This window comes from Hydra vulgaris, chromosome 01 (genome assembly GCF_038396675.1).
Source record: "Hydra vulgaris chromosome 01, alternate assembly HydraT2T_AEP".
Taxonomy (NCBI): domain Eukaryota; kingdom Metazoa; phylum Cnidaria; class Hydrozoa; order Anthoathecata; family Hydridae; genus Hydra; species Hydra vulgaris.
The window spans coordinates 58,003,873-58,016,582 of record NC_088920.1 but is presented as its reverse complement, the minus strand read 5'-3'; the positions used below and the strand labels follow the sequence as shown (position 1 = coordinate 58,016,582).

Here is a 12,710-nt window from a genome sequence, read left to right as displayed (position 1 = left end):
TTTTCAAATAAATTGAGTTTAACAATACTTATATTTTTACCTGAGCTATGGTTTTAATTTTAGATATTGCCAACCTTTAATCTTGTTAATAATGTTGAGAGTTGGTGTAAATAAAATTACCCATAATTTCATTTATGCCAACCAAGATAACAAATAGTTTTGTTGCCTTGGTGATAAATCCTGAAAACATTTAAAAAAAGTTGTTGTAAAATAAAAAACTGAGAAATAAAATAAATAAACTAGTTTTAATAATAGATAAATTTAGAAATAAAATAAATAGCACATTGTATTGGATTTCTAGATGTCTATTGCTTCTTTCCCTCTAACCTTTTAATCTACTTTTATCTTTTGGCTTCTTCTTATCGTTTACCTTGCGTGTACTTTTGTCATCTATTTCTTTTTCACCTTTTAAAAAGATTGATGATAAAAATGGAGTTGGTTTTTGTAACACAGATGTTGCACTAAAAATTCAAGCAGAAAAATATAAAAAAATTATTTCATTAAAAAAGTAAACTTAGTTAAACATTATCTGCAACCTATTTGATCAGTGCTCTGTCCACTAAATTTGATTGTTGAATTAAATTAAAAATAACTTTTATAAACAACTGAAGCCTTTGTTGTAATTATGAATAAATAAAAAAGCTAATTCAAGAACACCTTATAAGTATAACATGTTATCAGAAGTGATTCCATGTTATATTTTTAGGTTTCTTCTCACCTTTTCTTGTTATTCACTTTCAAATAAATTTGTTTTACAAAATATGTCTCATTTGCTAGAGTATAGAGGGTTATTTATACTCTAATGATGTTTATAGTCTACATTTTTAGTGATTATTTGCAAACAGTTGCAATGCTACAAAAAGTTATATTCAATTAAATGAAAAACAAGTAAAAAGAAATTTGGCTTTAATAATAAATTTTTTTGTAAAAGAATTGAAATATGAAATTTGAAAAAAATTTTTTGTAACACTTCTTTAGAAACTGATTTTATACAAAAGATTTTATACAAAATCACAACTATAATTTATAGAATTTTTAATTGTTCCATTATTGGTCCAATGCAAGATGCTTATTTGGTTGTAAAATTGCAAATATGTTTTTTGTTAGATGCTCATTTATTGCATTTCAGTTGCTTTGATATCATTTGTACGAAACTTGTTTATCTCTTGTTAGATGTTTAGTTAGACCTCTTATGATATTTAGATGTTCATTTATGAAAATAAGCAATAAGTAAACATATGTAAGATGTTCATTTATTGCTCGTAAAATGCTTCTTTTTTTTTTGACTTTAAGGGACTTGTTTATTGCTTTTTGTTAATCTTTAAATCTATTCTTTCTATTTTGATTAAAACACCAGTTTTGATTGGTGTTAACACTCAATTAAAATAGAATTAAAATGGAAAAAATAGACTATTTTGTTAAACATTTGAATTAAGGAGATTTAAATCGTTTGTCATGTTTGTTTGCTTCTTTTAATTTTTTTATTATTTTTTAAATTTTTATGCAAACTGAATTAATTTTTCTGATTCAAATTGATTAAAGGTCTTAGCGCCAATAAAAGTTGAAATACAAAAGTAATAAATAAAAATATTAATAAACATTATTAGGGAGAGGTGCATATGATAATATTTGATAATATGTGGTATTGTATATTAAAATATTTTATAATATGTGCTATTGCATTAATATCAGGTGTGCTATTGCATTAATGTTATAATAATATGTGCTATTGCATTAATATTAATGCTATTTTATTAATATCAGGATTTATTAGGATTTTCATATAATATTATAAAAGTTATATACATAAGTTGACACTTTAAAAGTCAATATCCAGAAGACCTTAAGCAAAAATTTTGATATGGACCCAAATCCCTGTATCATGTAACACAAAATTAAACTTCAAAATTTTAAACAGATTTTTATAAGTTATTTCTATTTAAAAATTAATACAAGTATGCCATTATAGGCAACCAAATGCTCCTATGATGTCATACTCTAAATTACACCAGCAATGCTAATCTTTTTTTTAATTAATAATAACACAGTATATTATTAAAACACTATACACATAGATTTTATTCTTTTTTTATCTATGCCTTCACATAAACAGTGGCCATTATGTTTGTATATATATATATATACATATATATATATATATATATATATATACATATATATATATATATATATATATATATATATATATATATATATATATATATATATATATATATATATATATATATATATATATATATATATATATATATATATATATATATATGGTTTACGAATTTTTAACTTTTTGTAAAATAATTTCCTGTATCATCAATGAACCTTTGCTCAAAATCAGTGAAAATGGGTTTTATTCTGATTAATTTTAAAAAGTCTACCCACAACACAAAGTTTTTAAAATAGTGTATAAATAGCATTTGCAGGCAGTAACATAACTTTCTGAAGCCTAGATTTTTTTTTAAACCTTATGGAACTTTCTAGAATTTTCTGGACTGTTCTGGATGTTTTTAAAAAGCTCTGAAACTTCCCCAATTTTTTGGAGGCTTCTAGAATATAGTTACATAGTTTATAGAAATTAGCAAGGTTTAGACTCAGGGATTTTTCTGGATGTTTCCAAAATTCCGGAAATTTCTATACATTTTTTTTTCTTGATATCTAAATTTTTTCTGGAAATACAAGTTAATATAATCAAATAAATAAATCGGTAAAGGTATTGTTCATCAATTACTCTGCGCTATAGTTACTTAGGTGAGGCATTATTAGTACAAATAAATTTTTATTTATTTGGATGCGCATATTTACTATTAAATTATCTCAAATATTGAGACAAATTATGTTTATTTTGTAAATAAACAATAGAAAATAAGTTTTGTGTTTATAAATCTTAATTAATGAGTCTTAAATCAGTTTTTTAGTAATTAGAAGTTTTTAAAAGTTTTTTTGGCATTTTTTAGGAAGTAATTTTAATCTTTTGATGCGCATGCACACTCTGAAGGTTTTGTTACCTAGAGTTTTTTTTAATATGAGAAAAAATTTATTATCATTATTTCTTTTTTTAATTTTTAAAAATAAGTAAATAAAGCTCTAGTTATAAGAATGGTCGAAATTTGGTTAATTAGCGCCATCATACTAGCTAAATTTCTTTTATTGTTTTAATTAAAATTACTATATATATGTGTGTTTTTATATATATATATATATATATATATATATATATATATATATATATATATATATATATATATGTATATAGTAATTTTAATTGTTAAAAATTACTATATATATATATATATAAATATATATATATACACACACATATATGTATATATATGTATATATATACATATGTATATATATATATATATACATATGTATATATATATATGTATACATATATATATATATATATATATATATATATATATATATATATATATATATATATATATATATATATTTATATATATATATTTATATATATATAGATCTATAGTTTGTTGTCTTTGGGAAGAGCGGATGTAAAAAAGTGATTCTTACGTCAACACATACGTCACTTTTAATTACTTTTGACTTTCATCCAACATTTGCATGTTGTACGAAAGTAAAAACCATTAATTTAATTACAAATAAATCGTTTTTAAAATAAACCACAAAAACGCAAATTTAATTGACCAGAATGTTTTAAAAACATTCTGAATGTTTTTAACAATATAAACAATGTTTTTATTTTTATTTTTTTTAATAAAATGTTTTTATTTTTAATTTTTTTAATAAAATGTTTTTATTTTTATTTTTTTTTACTGTAAATCATGAGCGGAGTGTTGCTACATCGACTATCTTATAGCCTGACTCGCAAGGGAGTGCTGCTACATCGACTGACAAATAACCTTACCCGCAGGGGAGTGCTGCTACATCTACTATCTTTTAGCCTGACCCGCAAGGGAGTGTTGCTACATTGACTGAGGGTTTGGTTGGGGCAGGCAGTCTATCAATTAATAAAAAAAAAAATTCCGGTCTTGCATTTTAATTTTTACTTTTTGTCAACAAAATATGGAAGAAACTTTCGGACAACATCTACTGGTTGTATATATATATATATATGTATAATCTTTGAAAGTCATTTTCTTGCGTTAAAATATGGGTAGAATTCAATAAATACGGCTGCGTATAAACTTTTTTTAAAATATATATATATTTTTTTATAATATGTAATTATTTCGATATTTCTCTGATCTATCGTGATCAGCGTCATCAGGTATAATAAATAAAATAGTTACAAAGAAATCGTTATAGTAAAAACAAACCGTTAAAAAGATAACACTAAAAAAGCCAAAATATAATACAGAAAATTTTCTCAAATAACTGACGTCAGCAGATTTTATTAAAAAATGGCCCCCAGGTTTTAGTTGTCACGTTATCACCGTCATCCTGATTGAGAATCACATCACCATTTCTCAACTCCTGTCGAACCCTCGCTTTGCTTATTTCGAGTGACTCTCTGATTTTCCGAGTTCGATATTCTGGGGCTACAGATAATGTTTTGGGGTGCAACCAATCAAACTTACCATGGCATGTTTTGGAATGTTCAGTTGCACCCAAACTGGACCATTTTTCTTTTAAGCTGTTTTTCTGGTGTTCAATACATCTCGATATCACCTTCTTTTTAGTTTCACCAATGTATATCGAACCGCATGAACATTTAAGCTGGTATACACCAGGGTTTGTGTTTAGTGGTAGTTTAGTTTTATTGTTGCAAAAAATATTTTTTAAATTGGGAGTTGATGTGAAAATAACCTTTATGTTTTGTTTTCGAAATTCTTTCTGAAGTTTTAGACCAACAATTGGTATCCAAGGTAGTTTTATAAAGGGTTGGGTATCTAATGGTTGACATGTGGTGTTTTTTGAACCGTTTTTTAAATAGTCTTTAGTAATATTATTTATAATGTTCTTGTTGTGGCCATTTTCAACAAATATGTCTATTAGAAAATCAATTTCTTTTTGAAGGTGTTTTTGAGAGCAAATTCTTTTTGCACAACATAAAAATTCTTTGAAAACGCCAATAATAATGTTAGGATTAATGTTCGAGTTAGGATTAAGTTGAACATTTGTAATAGCTTCTTTTCGATGTATTTGAAATTTATAAGCTCCAGAGCCTGTGTTCGTAATATTAATATCTAGGTAATTGAGTTGTTTGAGGTCGTTTTCAAGTTCCACTGTGTATTTTATGGTAGGAATATTTGTTGTTGTTTTATTGAAGCAAAGCGAGCGTGACGGATGTATAAACACTTGCTATGTTAAGGGCCTTTCTTTCTATATTTTGTAAAAACGCTTCCGCCATAACAACCATTAAAGATGAACCTATAGGACCTGAATTAGGCATTACTCGGATATTGTTTTCATATAAAAAATAGCATATACTTAATGAAAGTTCAAGTAATTGGTGAATGCCTGCAAGAGTAAGTTTAGTTCGAGTTTTTAAGTATCAATGTCAACGTTCAATATATCAATAATAACCGGAATTGCTTAGTCAATGGGTATGGATGGATATAAATTGACTATATTAAATGAAACTTGAACTTCGTTAGGATCTATTATCCATTGCTTAGCTTCATTTACAAAACTATTAGAACTCATAAGTCTATTTCTATTTTTGTTCAGAGTCGGTTGATTAATTAAAAAAGAAATTGATTTTCTTATAGACATATTTGTTGAAAATGGCCACGACAAGAACATTCTAAATAATATTACTAAAGACTATTTAAAAAACGGTTCAAAAAACACCACATGTCAACCATTAGATACCCAACCCTTTATAAAACTACCTTGGATACCAATTGTTGGTCCAAAACTTCAGAAAGAATTTCGAAAACAAAACATAAAGGTTATTTTCACATCAACTCCCAATTTAAAAATATATTTTGCAACAATAAAACTAAACTACCACTAAACACAAACCCTGGTGTATACCAGCTTAAATGTTCATGCGGTTCGATATACATTGGTGAAACTAAAAAGAAGGTGATATCGAGATGTATTGAACACCAGAAAAACAGCTTAAAAGAAAAATGGTCCAGTTTGGGTGCAACTGAACATTCCAAAACATGCCATGGTAAGTTTGATTGGTTGCACCCCAAAACATTATCTGTAGCCCCAGAATATCGAACTCGGAAAATCAGAGAGTCACTCGAAATAAGCAAAGCGAGGGTTCGACAGGAGTTGAGAAATGGTGATGTGATTCTCAATCAGGATGACGGTGATAACCTGACAACTAAAACCTGGGGGCCATTTTTTAATAAAATCTGCTGACGTCAGTTATTTGAGAAAATTTTCTGTATTATATTTTGGCTTTTTTAGTGTTATCTTTTTAACGGTTTGTTTTTACTATAACGATTTCTTTGTAACTATTTTATTTATTATACCTGATGATGCTGATCCCGATAGATCAGCGAAATATCAAAATAATTATATATTATTAAAAAATATATATATATTTTAAAAAAAGTTTATACGCAGCCGTATTTATTGAATTCTATCCATATATATATATATATATATATATATATACATATATATATATATATATATATATATATATATATATATATATATATATATATATATATATATATTAACCTGTTAAATGTCATAAGAATGTTATAACAATAAGCACAGAAACAGTTGTATATAAATTAGGAGTTCATAAATCTGCTTTGTATTTTTTGTTATAAAATATCTAGTATGAATAATAAATGTCATTAGCCATGAAGTTGCTTTAAAAGACTTATTTTCAAAATTTATTTATATATAAGACTTGCAGAGCTCATGAAGGAGCAGAATTTCTGATTGAAATATTGTGTTTTCTAATTATATATATATATATATATATATATATATATATATATATATATATATATATATATATATATATATATATATATATATATATATATATATATATATATATATATATATATATATGTATATGTATGTATGTATGTATATATATATATATGTATATATATATACATATATAAACATATACATATATATATATATATATACATACATATATATATATACATATATAAATATATGTATATGTATATATATATGTATATATATATGTATATGTATATATATATGTATATATATATATGTATATATATACATATATATATGTATAAATACATACATACATATATATATATATATATATATATATATATATATATATATATATATATATATATATATATATATATATATATATATATATATATATATATATATATATATATATATATATATATACAGTTAGATAGTTAGTTGTTGGAAAAAGACACTATATAATGATGATATATGATGATGTATCTATTGAAATAAAAAGTAAAATTTAATATAAAATTAATAAGTTATCAACTTTAACTTTTTTTTCTGCAACTTTGTTTTCATTTGGAGTTGTCCAAAAAAATAAAAAATGTTCCTGTTTGCCTAATTTATCCTGCAATGTGGAAATAAATTTAATATACCCATATTCTTTGTTTAATTTATGTTTTTATAGGAGCAAAAGGAGTTAATTGTAAAAGTATCAAGAATAACCTTATAGCACAGTTTCCAGAAAAATTTTCTTCTCCAATAATATGTAAGCATGATTTAAAGCTTTATTCTATTTTTAGATTATAAATGTATCCATATAAAGTTTGTAAATGTTATAGTATATACAAATGAAACAAAATTTTATAAAAATTTCTATAATCATTTCATGTAAATTTTTTTTAAATTTAGTTCAATAAAAAAATATGAATATCAAGTGTTTTGATTTTTTTTTAATTAGTTTTTTAGTAAATTAAAAGAAAAAAATTAATTAGTTTTTTTATAAAATTTTGCTTCATTTGAGTACCAGGTTTATCTATTTTAAAGAACTTCTTTTTATAACATTAAGGATCCGTTAGTTAGAAAATGGGCTTGAAAAAGCATGTACTAATTATATTATTGGACAATTGAGGTCAAATAAGAGTTAAATTATTCACAAAAGACACATAGGAACATGCTCTAAGACCTTAAGAAACATTACCAGAAATTTTTTTGCGTATCATCAGAAGACTCTTTGTTCTTTATTCCAGAAATTAAAATATGACTTTTTTACAAGGGGCCTGGGGAGAAATCACATATTTTAGGTAAGTGCCCAGTAATTTTGTTATTCACAGTAGGTATCTAAGACCTAATTAGACATAATAGAATTTTGAATATGTGACATACTCAAAATTCTATTATGTTAATACTGGTATCAAATGAGGATGACTTGCAAAAAGTTTTGGTATTTTGAGCTAACGCAACCCCATTCCAACCCCTATTTGTCCCTTTCCTAGAACTTCGTCTTCTAAGATCATAAGAATTTTTTTTAAGTTCTATCATGAATTAGATCAAAATTTATCGACAGATTTTAAATTTCATTGAAAAATCACCTATTGTTTAAGATTTATGATCATAAGAAGTTAAATGATTGTAAAGTTGAATGGTCGTAATGTTTAAACAAGAAATTTTTTTTTAATGAGATTTAAAATCTGTCAATGAATATCGATCTAGTTTAAAAAAAAAAAAAAGAATTTTTTTTTTAGGAATTATACCCTAGGGGTGGGCTATTAGGGGTTCAAAAGGTTTAGCTACAAATACTTAAAATTAATTACTTAGCTACAATTACTTAGCTACAATTACGTAAAAAAATTTTTCTGGTCTATGTAGTTAGATTTTTATTTATAATTTGCATGTTATGCAAAATAACATGCAAAATAACAATGCTTACAAATACAAACACTTTAAAAGTGTTTGAACTTGCAAGCAAAAACTGCATTTTTAGCACTTCAATATAGTTTGGGCTGTGCTCTCCAACTTTTCTCATTCGCCAAAACTGATTGAAATTCTAGTGAATGGATTTAAGAGCTTGTTCGGTCCAATTGAGGCTTAGCCTCTAGAATATAAAATGTACAAAACAAATTCTAGTCTATTTAATGAATAATCGTTGTAGTTTATGCAAGTTTTAACTTGCATAAACTGTTGTAATATTGTAATAATAAGTGTTTAATTAATATTATTATAATTTATTGATATTATTATAATCTTTTATCAATCTTAAAATTTATTTATTATACCAAAGACTCCACCTTTTATGTAGATGAATTCAATAATACATTGCTCAACTATGTGTACCTTCAAAGGAATCATAGTCCCTAGATTTCTATAGCTTGTAGAGAACTGCTATATATCTTTGACATAATTAGAGCTCAATGATTTTTCAAAACAGCTGTGGACTATTTTTTCAAAATCTCTAAATATCTTAATATATTTGGCAGACTAGACTTATGAAAAAACAGCTCAAAGCTGTCTATGTTTTTAAGCAACTTATTGCAAGAATTGCTTTCCAAACAATCCTGTTCTTAGTAGGATACTCTGTAGATGTTTATTGTAGACAGATATTGTAGATGTTTATTGTAGACAGATATTGGTTGACAACCCACACTCCTTGTTTTACACCTAACAGTATATGTAAACCGGGAATATTTAAAAGCTCTATTATTTTTTTATTTTTTTCCCCTGTTAATAAAGGGGGTTGAACAACATTTGTGTACATTTTTGCATTTTTTAATTTTGCACCATCAGACATCTATTGATCGTATAAACTGCACAAAGACTCTAAAAAATAATGATCAGCTTTTTGAAGATGTTAGGAGATGACCAAATGAGGAAAACAGACAAGGGTGCTTTGATATTGCTTTTTTTTTCCAATCATTGCAAAAACTTTAGATCTTCAGATACTGTGCAATCTAATAAAGAACTGTTCAAAAATTATCTGCAGATTTTTTTCCCAAAAAAAACCTTTGTGGGTATGATAATACAAGTATGTAGAAGTACATTAGAGTTGGTTTTGAAATCTTTCATCATTGTCCGTGAAAGAAAAATTGATTTGAAGTTTTTGATTCTATTGCTCTGAAAAAATAAGTTACATTTTTTATTGAAAACATTTGAAACTTGTTCTAACATAATTATTCTATAAATAAGCAGTGTACTACAATTTAGAAATAATATAAAAAAAAGCATTCAATTTCTTCAGAAAATTTAAAAAATCAGATTCTAGCTTAATAAATCAAGCAACTTAAAAAAAAGGATTACTCTTATTAAATAAAGTTCTTAAGAATTGACGTTGAAGGGTTTATTTCTTACATATCATATGTTATAATAAAGCGTGTACACAAAATAAATGTGAAAGTAGAAAAACAACTAAAAAAAATTCCCTCCTCAATTTTGATTTCGAACCAAGTAATATTTTTAATACAATAATATAAGAAGATCAAACATTAAAAAAAAGAAAATTAATTATTCCTGTGTGAATCTAATAAAATTTAAAGCTTTTGCTTTAGTGGTACCCATAAGTTTGCGCACAGAAGAAGAATCAAAACTATTTGATACTTTTTATAATGATATTTAAATATCTTTAATGTTTCTGCAAAGCTTTTTTGTTTTTGTTTTTCCATATATTTTGCGCGTTCCCTTAGAGAAAGGCTTGGGTTATTCTTAAAACTGTTAACTAGTTTTCTAACGAGTTTTATATCTTTTAAACCTTCCTTTCTTCTTCCAGATTTGGGTTTGATCGATTATGTTTGAGAAAAACGTTGAATAACGCGACTAACGGTATGGATTTATTTGCAACGATTTTGCTATCGAATTGTAGCTACTATTAAGATTTTTTAAATATTTGTGTATAATTTTTTCTCTTACGTCTTCTTCTTTTGTCATTTTTAAAACTAACATATTTTTTTGAAATCACAACACCTTGTAAACAAAATCCAAAACAATTCAAAAGATTTGAATACAACCACTGAAAAAAAATGATGGGCTTATTCTTTCACATTTATTTCGTGTACACGCTTTACACTATTCTCTACAAAGAAGTTAAAAGGAATGCTTGTTGTTGTAATCAATCAAACTGTTTAGAAGATTCTTAGGATAATTATTGGGTTTTTTGAATAGTTGCCAGTGATGGTTGAAGTCATGATGTAGTGATTCTGTTCTTTGCTCTGAACAGATGCCCAGTGAGTAGTTGTGGCAATCAATAAAATGAGTCGCATGAAAATAGACAGTATGCACTTTGGTGATACTTGTGTTTGGAAGTTTGAGATAAGAATTCTTTAACGAGAGTGCGAGAGTGTTGTTTTGAAGAACATTTCCAAAGGGAGCATGAACAAATGCATCAAATTTTCTGAATGTGTCAATGAATGGAAATTTTAAAAAGCAAGCATGAACATGCATATATATGAAAGCTTTTATTATTATTATTATTATTATGAATGTTCATCATTTTTGGCCACTCTAGTGCATTTTTCCACTGCAGACACAGACTCTTGATGAGGTGGTTAATAACACTAAGAAGCAAGTGAAGTTCCGTGGTTGGAATGATCTCCAAGATGAATGTTCCTTTAGGTAACTTAATAGCTGACTCCTGGGTAACATTCTGAAAGTCCCTGTTTTTTTTGTTTGGACACCTGCTGCTTGGAAGCCTGTATAGCTATCAGAGAAGCTGCTACTCTTTCTGATGCTTTTGTGTCTTTTGCTGCAACTTCAAGCAAGTTCTTTCAAAGCATTCCTTTTGTACAACTATGTAGAATCCTTCCTCTTTAATCAGTGAAAAACATGCTGAACAACATTTCTTAAGAAATAACTGTTCTTTTGGCTGACTGGTTGTGTTTGTTGTTCCAACCTGTTTAGGACTTCCAAACTTTTTTCACATAACAAATCATGCAATCACATGGTGGTTCTCTTCGTGTAGAACGAATCTTTATGTTTCGGTAATCAGGCAGTGATGGAAGTTGAACATTTTCACCATTGTCTCTTTTTCTAAGGCTTACTCAACAGTTTTTGCAGATACCAATTGGAACTCTTTGATCTTCAAAGTTCATTGCTTGACCAAAAACTTCTTAAAAGCGTTTGACCATAAAGTCAGTTAGTTGCCTGTTAATATTTTTCAAACAGAGAAAACAGACAATTTTTCTGTTGTCATCATGAGTTTTTGCTTGATCCGGTGACATGAAATAGATTAACTCCCCAAAAAGATAACTCCCGGTTAAAACATTCTAACTCCCCGGTTAATCTATTTCGAAATAAATTAACCCCGGCAGTTAAATTATTTTAAAATGTAGCGAAATGAATTAACCAGGGGCTTAAGTATTTCTAACCCCCACTGAAATAAATTAACCCTCTATAATACGCGTTTTAAATAAATTAACTTATAATTATATCTACAAAATTGTGTAAGTATTCTAATTTAAAATTTCTTAAAAATATATTTAGTATTGTATATATTAAAATATATATTATATAACTATTTAATGAGCGTTGAATAAAATTACTTTATAACTGTTTATTTTTGACAGGCCTTTATATTATATATAAAGAGGAGATCAAAACAATAGTATTAGTAGAATAATAGTATTAGTAGAAGTTCGTGCAATATTATAACTATTGTTTTGATACTAATACTTCAAAACCATTCTCTTTTGCTAATAATAATGTCTAAGGTTATAGAGTTTATATCTATACTATAGTATAGTATAGTAACTATACTATACTCTCTCTCTCTCTCTATCTCTCTCTCTCTCTCTCTCTCTCTCTCTCTCTCTCTCTCTCTCTCTCTCTCTCTC

The 12,710-nt window shown here is 26.1% G+C and overlaps 1 protein-coding gene across 14 annotated transcripts in view; it reads left to right on the top strand.

The window, feature by feature from the left end:
* Positions 1-12,710, top strand: part of LOC100213721 (55 kDa erythrocyte membrane protein) — an 83,924-nt gene that overhangs the window by 59,406 nt on the left and 11,808 nt on the right. For all 14 annotated transcript variants that reach the window (XM_065788769.1, XM_065788774.1, XM_065788776.1 and 11 more), the window contains one exon: positions 7,580-7,660. In XM_065788769.1, coding sequence (XP_065644841.1) covers positions 7,580-7,660 — 81 coding nt within the window. The remainder of the gene's footprint in view (positions 1-7,579; positions 7,661-12,710) is intronic.